Source organism: Limulus polyphemus, unplaced genomic scaffold, assembly GCF_000517525.1.
Source record: "Limulus polyphemus unplaced genomic scaffold, Limulus_polyphemus-2.1.2 Scaffold1641, whole genome shotgun sequence".
Taxonomy (NCBI): domain Eukaryota; kingdom Metazoa; phylum Arthropoda; class Merostomata; order Xiphosura; family Limulidae; genus Limulus; species Limulus polyphemus.
This window is the reverse complement of record NW_013667251.1, coordinates 72,612-83,507: the sequence shown is the minus strand read 5'-3', so window position 1 is coordinate 83,507 and position 10,896 is coordinate 72,612. Positions and strand designations below refer to the sequence as shown.

General features: G+C 37.0%; 1 protein-coding gene across 1 annotated transcript; it reads right to left on the bottom strand.

The window, feature by feature from the left end:
• Positions 1–501: 501 nt before the first annotated feature.
• Positions 502–1,392, bottom strand: LOC106464406 (zinc finger MYM-type protein 1-like). Its single transcript, XM_013924539.1, has one exon. It carries the CDS (start codon positions 1,390–1,392, stop codon positions 502–504), a length of 891 nt encoding a protein of 296 aa, XP_013779993.1.
• Positions 1,393–10,896: the final 9,504 nt, after the last annotated feature.

Genomic DNA, 10,896 nt, shown 5'->3' with positions numbered 1-10,896 from the left:
GCAATAAGTATATTGGGAACATTGTCAATGAGGCTATGTTCACATATGACCTTCAGCACAGCTTGAGGTGGCAGAGATTCTAGTAGACGACGTGCAATTGTTTGAATTTCACTGCATAAGTCAGCAACATCAATATCTTTAGATTCACCATGCTACAAAGCTGATTCTAGCTTTACACAGTGTTCCATCATTTCTATATGTGTCTTACCTTGCAAGTTTTTAATATCATAGAGAAAACCAAACACAGAACTCAGCTGAAACAATTGCACAAATCGTTCTTTAATTGACTGTATTGCAACATCAAGTACTGTCTTCTGCCTCATATGAACATGCTGGCCTTCTGCTTCATATGAACAGGCTGGTCTTCTGCTTCATATGCTCACGCTGGTCTTCTGCTTCATATGAACAGGCTGGCCTTCTGCTTCATATGATCAGGCTGGTCTTCTGCTTCATATGAACACGTTGGTCTTCTGCTTCATATGAACAGGCTGGTATTCTGCTTCATATGAACACGTTGGTCTTCTGCTTCATATGAACAGGCTGGTATTCTGCTTCATGTGCAAATTGCCTCTTCTTTCTCTTTATGTGCACTGATTCTGGTTCAAAGGATGTAAATATCTCTAGCTCTTCTGCAAGTTCACAAGTATCAACTAATGTCTTTTCAAACCCTTGGTCAATTCTACATTCTATAAGAAATTTCTTGGTTTGTTCTAGTTGTTTGAAAACAGAATGTACGTCATATTCCTTTGCTTGAAGTTGTTTGCTTCTTACATTTACCTCAAACAGAATATTGTACCATACCGTCAGAGAAACAAAAAACTTGAAGTTGGAATACCCATTTGCAAAAGCTTTTGCTTCAATACGTGCTGCATTGCCAGACGATCCTGTAAGGGTAATGTCATCAGCAATTTCCATAATTGCATCATAGATATCGCCAATATGGTAGTGAAGGGGTTTTAAGGTATCAGTGCAACTTTCCCATCTTGTTTCACTTAATGGCTTCACTGTTAGACATGACACATGGTGTAAGAGAACATACCAGTGATGTGTTGAACCTGAGAAAAATGCACAAATGCGCTGGAATAAATCAAAGAAGCTTGTAGCCTCCAAGCAACGCCTGGCAGCGTCATTTACAACCAAATTCAGGGAATGTGAATACCAGGGAACAAATAATGCCTGAGGGTTAGTGTCCATGATTCTCTTTTGCACACCATTATATTTACCTTTCATGTTGCTGCCATTATCATAACCCTGGCCACGTAAGTTCTCCAAGGATAATGACAGTTCTTCATGTTGATGAAGGATGCTTTCAGTCATGAAAGTACCAGGTGTATCATTCAATAGAACAAAACCCAAGAAATGTTCTCTTACATTTATTTCAGCAGCTCCCATATATGTAGACTTAATAACATCTACGAAGCAAATCATCATTGTCATCTGATCAACATGGCTTACATCAGGTGTACAGTCTAGGATTATTGAAAAATACTTTGCAGACTGAGCAATTTTTATTATTTTTTCTTTAGTAGCATTAGTTAATAGCTGTATCAGTTCGTTTTATATGTCTTTTCCAAGTTAATGCACATGTGTCTTATGACCATTTATTTTACGCAGATGCTCATCCATGACTAAACCAAACAAAGCCAGATACTCAAAGAACTTCAAAAACTTTTAATTACCTGCACCGTATAATTTCTCATTTGTTACACGAAATGAAAGGTTTTGCATACCAAGTACTTTGCCCGAAGTTCAAAACAAACAAACATTTCCAGCAAGTGTTGATAAACCAAATGCTTGCCTGCTGAAAAGTTTGCAACAAAAGCAAAACACAGAGTGTGTTGATACTGAATGCTGCAGCCACTGACGATGCATTTCTTCCCCATTTGCAAGTCTCGCCTTATTATGATTAATAGTAAATTTTCTTCGATTTCCATCCTTAGAAAAGTGTAAATCTGTAACTTGTTCAGGTTCATGTTCGACCAGAATTTGTCGGAAATGCTCATTATATTCAAACCAGGTAGCAGGATCACCATAGTTCAGTTTACTTATTTTAGTAGTAGGTCTACATTCATCATGTCATGTTTAATCGCTTTCACAATTTATTCTGTGTCAGAGGTACTCTGATGTTCTTTATCTGGCTCAACTATTACGTCTGTGATTATAGATGCATGTGCTATTTCTACCTCAGAATCTATTTCATGTTGTGAACTATCTTGATCTTGAGGATGTTGGCAAAGATATTTCAGGAAAGAGCCCTCTTGTTTTGCTTGTTCCTTCTCCCTTTCTACTTTTCGTTTACGGTACTGAGCTTCAGATAGGCGTTTTTTATCCACCATTTTAATTTTCACAACAAGATGGAGTCTGCCGGCAAAAGAGCTGGTTAGAAATGCGAGAGTAGTGGTTTTAAGTTAGTATAATAATGATTAAGGTTAATATATGTTTTGCTTTACTATATAAAACAGTTGGCGATATCAGAGTCATAGTTTATTATACGCACACGCCTGGCAATTAGTTCTACATTATATCAGCACCAATACACGACTCCCTCTCTCTGTGCCCCCCAGTTGCACAGCGGTATGTCTACAGACTTCCAACACTAGAAAACGGATTTCGATACCCATGGTGGGCAGAGCACAGATAGCCCATTGTGAAGCTTTGTGCTTAATTTCAAACAAATCAAACAAAACCCTCTCTCTGCAACTCACACAATGCTACCTGTTATGCAACATAATGGCACTGACTGCATTGACGCAAGCTCGCAATTAGTAAAGCAATAAAATCAAAATACAACAAACTAATACTGATATCAATTTTGTAGATGTGCAAAAGTATTCAGTACGTTAATACGATTACTATTTAAGAGATTTTTACTATGTTAAGAAATGTTTCCTATGTTATTTCGCTAAATTTCCAGAAATTTTGGATCTATGTGTAGCCACCGATCAAGATATTTTTATTATGTTAACAAATGTTTCCTATGTTATTTCGCCAAATCTCCAGAAATTTTCGATCTATGTGCAGCCACCAATCAATATATTTTTACTATATTAACAAATGTTTCCTATGTTATTTCGCAAAATCTCCAGATATTTTAGATCTATGTGCAGCCACCAATCAAGATATTTTTACTATGTTAACAAATGTTTCCTATGTTATTTCGCCAAATATCCAGATATTTTAGATATATATCCAGCCACCGATCCAGATATTTTTACTATGTTAAGAAATGTTTCCTATGTTATTTCGCCAAATCTCCAGAAATTTTAGATCTATGTCCAGCCACTGATCAAGAGATTTTTACTATGTTAAGCAAATGATATAAAAATTATAAAATTTAAACGTAACACGAGCTGACCTCTTCCCAGAGGCACTGGGTGCAAAAATAAGCAGTGGGGGCAGCATATTGGCAGGGGCACATTACTTAACCTTACCAATTATAAAGGAATTAGTTTGAACGCATACTTTTGCCTCCCCACACAGTAAATGATTGTTTGGTAGGAAAGAAATATGCCTCACTACAAACCAATGTCTCAAAATATATACATGCTTCAGTATCCACGTAATGTAAAGGTGTCAAATAATTATCACAAGCTGCTTAGTTGTTAAAAGTTCTCGAATTATTTAGCTATCACTTATATGCATCGTTAGAATTGTTCTTCGTATTTCCTATTTGGAATTCAAAATTTTCCAAAATATTTCCAATGTTGTCTGTTTACTACGGTGGATTCTTTTGCAACTTTTAAGGAGCATATTTCTTCAGTGCATTCTTTCTGCATTGTGCAAAACAACAGAAAAGAAAACAGTATCAGGGTTTTCTAAAGTATTTCGTGGTCTGAATTTTATGATGCAACAAACTGCGGAGACCTATGAAAATATCTTTAGCAAAAAGTGTATATTTGTTATTCGGAATTCAGGAAATCAATAGAAAAACCCCTGATTAGATTAGGGTGTCATCTTACCCTCGACATTATTAATTTGTTTGTTAATGAACCCCGGGGGGGGGGGAGAAATAGCTTTTTCGAAAGTAATGGAAATTAGAGCTCATAATCAAAGTTAAGTCATCCAAAGATTAATGTATTTCAATTATTCTCAACATTTCGTGTTCTCCAGATGATTCTGCATAAATTAATGTTTATTATATGTATGTTCATTACTTTATTTGACGACAAGAAACTAGATTTCATGACAACGAAGGGTTACACTAAACTCATTATCTTTCTAAATATTTTGGTACGCTGTACTGTACAACGGGGTTGCCTAAATAATAATAATAACAACCAATAATAAATCCAAGTATCATAAAGACATGTCTTGCGCTTACCTTTGTTTAGTTCTTGGCCAAACCAGCACTCATAAAATAATTGATGGACTGTTCAATGAAAGTTTATGCTGTCTTTTCAATCCAATGATATAATCAATAGGTAGGCACAAAACGATGATATCATCAATAGATAGGCACACAACGATGATATCATCAATAGGTAGGCACATAACGATTTATAATCATAAGGAAATGTTTTATTCTTGGTTTGGTTTGTTTTTTGAATTTCGCGCAAAGCTACACAAGGGCTATCTTCGCTAGCCGTCCCTAATTTAGCAGTGCAAAACTAGAGGGAAGGCAGCTAGTCATCACCACCCACTGCCAACTCTTGGGCTACTCTTTTACCAACGAATAGTGTGATTGACCGTCACATTATAACGTCCCCACGACTGAAAGGGCGAGCATGTTTGGTTGGACTGGGATTCGAACGCCCTAACCACGTGGCCATGCCGGGCCCATTTTATTCTTGGCTAAACATACTACATGTTTCGACAGAACATTGGTATGTCTTTTTCAGGTATGATTAATGGTTTGGCATTGTAGGAATTTAGGTTAAAAGTATATTTCATTCAAGCTCCTTGCGACCCAGGCAAATGCTTAGTTCGCGTTGGGCGGTGTTTACACCTGTAGTATGCAGACATACCACGAGTTTTCTACTTTCTTATATTAATGTAGAAAATAAAAATATATCTTTTTTGCTTAGTCAGATTTTATGCAGTTTTTGCATAAACATGTCATGTTTTTTTCTAGTTATTTTTTTTCCATTTGTTGTTCTCTTGAAGATAATGGGTCGCGTGCAATCCAATAGATAGCGTGCTAGACTGTGAACCTAAAATTCCATGATTTGTTCCCATTACTGCACTTTGGGGTTGTAGGTGCATTGAAAAGGTCATATCCCACTACTAAATTAGAGTATCCCAAGAGTTGATGTTGCCTAGTTATCTTCCCTTTAGTTTATCACTTCAAAATTACAGACAGCTGATACAGATGGTCTTTGAGCAAATTTGTCTAATATATATATAAAACGAACTTGCAAGTAATATCTTCCCCATCACTGCACTTTGGAGCTGCGGGTTCATTGTAAGGGGGATAGTTATATCCCATTATTAGATTAGAGAAGCCCAAGAGTTGATGTTGACTAGGTGCCTTCCCTCTAGTCTATCACTTCAAAATTAGGGATGGCTAGTACAGATAGCCCTTGAGTAGCTTTGCCTAAAAAAACAAAAACAAACAAACTTGTAGATAATAGCTGCACTGCCTGCAGGAATACTACTGTAGCTTCACATATTGTTCAAGCAGGTAAATGACAGCAATGTCCTTCACTGGCCTATCAAATGCTATCTAGAAGTTACGGCATTCACTATGTTGTATGAGAACAAGCAGTCACATGGGTAATGCTAGTTATTATGAGTCATTTAAGCGTTTCTGCTAAGTCAGTAACGTATATGAATAAAGTTCTACATGGTTTTCAATGTGAGTCAGTCAATGGAAAGATATCTTAAGGGGGCAGATATTAAGGTGAGGCTATTGGGGCTGTAGCCACAGGCCGGCCCAGTCTCAGAAAAGGACCATTCTAAATAAAAAGACCTGTCTCCATTTTTTTTAGGAATATGTTAAATAAAAATAGTTCAACTGACTTTACTTATTTATTTGCATACAATTTGTAATGCAAATATGGTTGGTCTAAGCGAGGCTAGACCTAGTCACACTAATCAAATGACAGGCCTCAGCCAATCAAAATCCCCCCCCCCACATTTTCAGGATTCGGTTAGCCAGGCTTCTCCCTCACTGCTTGCACCCAGCTCGCTGTTTCTTATCGTATGATCAAGCAAGTTGGCCTCCAATAAGACTAGACCTAAGTACCAAGCTAGATTGAAGATATCTATATCATTCGATTCTTCATTCTCAAAGGCTTTGAATTTTGTTCAAGAAAACAGTTCAACAATCACTAACAAGGTAAATAACAGTATTTTAAGTTTTTGGAATATATTGTATCAATTATTTGTGTTTTTTGAAGAGCATTTGCAAATTGCTTTCCCGTAAAAAAATCATCATTATTTGTAGGCCTATATTGGCCCACTTATCAGCTGTAAATAATTAGTTGAAAACTTGATAAGCATCATTGATTGGATGGTGTAGAATATAAGTCATCAAAGTACAAGATTTGAAAGTTTTGAATTAACTACAGAAAGTGATATGTGATCATTTGTTATGAAACTATTAAGTAGCTTGTTCTGACAACTCTCACACATACACAAACAAGCATTCAAACACACACACACACACACACACACACAAGTATGCTTATATGCGCACACACACATATTACTCACCAATTGTTTGCCCCCAGTGGCACAGCAGTATGTCTGCAAAGTTACAGTACTAGAAACCGGGTTTTGATACCGGTGGTGTGCAGAACACAGATAGCCCATTGTGTAGCTTTGTGCTTAACCTTAAACAAACAAATAAAATAGTAATTGTTCATGTTATTTATTATACAGATGTATAAACACAAGAGCGATTGGGATAAGCTAAAGTAAAGAAAGAAGAAGAAAAATTAGAGAAAATAGTAGCTAAAACTAGGAAGCTAATAGATTTATGGGCTTTGTCTTCTTGTGCTCAACCAAGCAACAATGTAGACACTAAGTCTGGATGCTGATGACCTTCAACCTCATTATATCAAATCAAGCCATTGCCCTCAATTAGAGAGTGCCAAAAAAGATAACTATCAACCAAGACTGTGAAAACAGTTACGTAGAGACTACAACCCTGAAGCCTGATAACTCTCAACCTAATGAAAATAAATCAAGACCCTACCAACTAGAACATGGACACAAGTTTCTGATTAAATGAGAGATTCTGTTTGTGCACCGAAGATTACTTCTTGACAGTACTGGTTGTGAAATTCAGTGCATCTGCAATTATAAATGCCAATGCATTTTTTTTGTGAGCAATTTTTTAATCAACATGACACAAACTTGCTGCATCAAAGTTGTATCATCAGATTTTTTATTTGCAAAACTGAAAGCAGATGAATCAATGAGGCTTTAACAAAGCAGACTGAGTCACAGAAAAAAATACTGGCACCAAGTTCTAGAGTGCATTCTCTCGATCATAAAGTTTCTATCATCCAGGGGGCTAGCCTTCAGAGGAAATGATGAAGTAGTTGGCTCAATGCACAATGGAAATTACTTAGGGATACCAGAGCTATTGGTTAAATATGATACATTTCTTTTAAAACACATTCAAAAATGCACATGTAAGGGAAAATGTCGTGTTTCATACTTATCATCAACTGTTTGGGATGAATTAATAGAAATTCTACACAACGAAGTTCTAACTGCCATATAAAAACATCCAAATATTACTCAGTGTCTCTTAATTCTACTCTGGACATATACCACACAGACCAACAGATAATAATCTTTAGACACTTATAAATGATGGCCCTGTAGAAAGATTTCCCATATTGCTACCATTAAGCAGTTCTCATTAATTTACTTGAAAAGAATGATATAAGAATTCAGGATTGCTGTGGGCAGTCTTACAACAATGTATCCAATATGAGTAACAAATATGTTGGCGTGCAAGTCTTGATCAAAGTGAAGAACCCCCTATCAGACTATATACCCTGCTATGCTCATTCATTCAGTTTGGTTGGACAATGTTCTGTGGACTGCTGTGGACTCGTCTTCCTGATGAAAAAGAGGTTATCAGGCACAAGATGGAGCACCTATTCAAATGCAATGTGAGCCTTAAAAATGGGGTACAAAGTAATAGTGCAAGTCCTCACTTTCATTACAGACAGTAATTTAAGAAAGTACATGACATGATCTACTACTACTACTGCTAGGCATACTATGTGAGTACCAGTGTGATATAAGTGTGTGTGTGTGAATGAATGAGTTGTTGAGTCTATGTGTATGTGATTTCTTTCTTTCTATATGCTTTGTTTTCCAAATGCAAATTTTTGTCTGTGTTAGAGCACCAGTTTTCCGATTCAAGAAATATCTAATATTGTTCATTTATTTGTAAAAGAGTCTTTTAGATTTTTTCCCCATTGTCTCCAAAAGTAAAACATCTTAAGGGTTAGTGTTTTGTTTTTACGTTAGTCTTTAGTTGCGACCATAATAGGCCCATTAGAAAACTTTAGCTCCTAGCCCATTTGCCCCTGTATATCTTGAGGGACTAAAACAGCTGGTTGATTCACTGATCTGTAGAATATAACATAACAGTCCAGTGTCTTGACAGAAGTACACATATTGTGTTTATGTTTTTAGACATAAATAAATATTGTTTTATATATCATCACATGTCCAGCCTGTTTACCCTCTTAGCGTAAACTGGGTCATTCAGAGTTACTCTGTAATTATCCTGTATGAATCTTCCATTATATACCTTTGAGGATATAAGTTAATCTAAAAAATTAGAGAGTAGGTAGAAAGGAGAAATTTCGGTGACATGATCACAGGATTTATTGTCCCATACTTTATCTGTTACTTTATGTGCTAAATTAGTTTAAAGTAATGTTTCTAACTGAAAGACTGACTTGTTCATAAAGTAGAAGTACTCATGACCAAACAAAGGAGAGTTTGCCGGCAGACAAAAAATATATTGGGTCCAGGACTTTTGCTAATGCTGCAGATGTCCATAACATCGATCAGCCTACAACTGTTGACTCAGTACAATTGGCAAATATCTGGTGTACCCAAACTAATAGATCAAACCTTACCCTTGAGGACTGATCTAAGCGATAAGGAAGTGAGAATGGCTAAAAGCTGATGAGAAGAACTGGTGCCTACTAAGTTTGAGATAACTTAGGGAGGTCACTCTAGGACTCCCGGGTTGTCACTAACCAGAGTTCCACAGCCCCATCTTCGGTCAAATCTACCCACAAGTAACAGTACGTCTGTATACACAAGTGGTGTTTCATGGTTTACTATAGATGAAGTCTAGTGCATACATGTCGTGTAATGTGGTTACATAAAATATACGAGAAATAAACTGCTTCCTGTCGAAAAAACAAACAGCATTAGCTTTGACAATGGTCAGTCTGATGGGGGATAAAGTCTGGGTGTTGTTTTGTAAGTACTGGTAATAAGCTATTCAGTTAGATATTTAAATGGTTATAGGTGTGGTAAGTGAATTGGAAGTGGCAGATGTTAGCAGTAAAGTTAGAGTTGCTTTTTTCATGCTGAGACAGAAAGCAAGTATGTGGCTACTAACACATCTAAAGTCACTGATTGACAGATTTGTAAATGATATACGCCCAATGCAGCAAAGCAACTCAGTGACTTGTTGGATGAATATGTTGATGTATTTGTGGGAACAGGTGACCAATTGGGTCAAACAACAGTGACTAGTCACAACACAAGTACCAGTCGGACACATTTGATAAAGCAACTGCTATGGTGGCTTTCCTGAAATACTGCAGACATCACCAATGTTGAAATACAGTGGATGTTAAAGGATGGAGTTACTCAACCTTTGGAGAGAACTTGTTCGTCTCCTGTAGTAATTGTCTGGAAGAAGGAAGGTATGCTTAGGTTATGCAACATGAGCCCGTAACACAGAAACATGGACATACTGTCTCACAGCATGGTGAGATCTTTTATATTCGTGGAATGCCCTGATCCTGGATATCATGTGGAAATTGAAACCATTTTCACTAAAACAATGACAAGATATGAAGAACAAGAAGCCTCCAATGGTGGATGGATGCCACACTTGAGGAGCTCTGGGAAGAGCAAATGAAAGACTCAGAACTAACATAGGACTCCTTGCTGGTAGCAAGGTAAAGCTTGATGAGTTCTAATATATGGGTATATAATTTATACAAGTAACTTTTGGTACTTATATGGTCAGATGCAAGCAAAGGAAGATGTGCTGTACCATAACTATAAAATATCAAGCTGTGGTACTCTGACTATGCTGCAGCTAGTGGTCCCCAAAGCTCTACAGCAAAAGAATCTCCAGGTTTTGCTTACCACAAAGACTGGAGAGTACCAATGCATTACACTTGTGCTGACATTCAATTATGGTTCTTTTGGCCACATTCAAGTCAATATAATTGGTGCTCGTGTGAATACTATAGGATCTGTGTCACCTAGAGAGAGAACTGGGCAAGACAGGGTAAACTCCAACAGAGAAATTTTGGATCTCCTCTGAAGAGGATAACTCTGAATACTGGTGGTCTCTATGGATCAGGGAGCCAATTTCAACATTCAACTGTTATCTGAGTTGTGTAAAGTGTTAGGTGAGGTGAAGATGTACACTTCATCTTATTACCTCCAGTCTGACAGTTTGGCATAATGGGCAATACAGATCACCAAGTAGATGCTTACCAAGTTGTAATCCCAGCTGAATGACTGGAATGAGTACTTTCCATATGTGAAAATGTCATACATAGCAACTAAGCAGAGATATACAGGTTGTTCGCCAAAGATACTCATGTTAAGGCAGGATATACTACTCAATTTGGACATGATATGTGGTCCTCCCACATAAGAACATGCCCCACATTGTTCACAGGAATATGTAAAGTGGTTAAGATCTACATTTGTTGCAATTGATGC

What these genes read in the sequence shown, in the direction of transcription:
- LOC106464406 (XM_013924539.1), bottom strand. Translation starts at nt 1,392, where the DNA reads ATGGGAGCTGCTGAAATAAATGTAAGAGAACATTTCTTGGGTTTTGTT.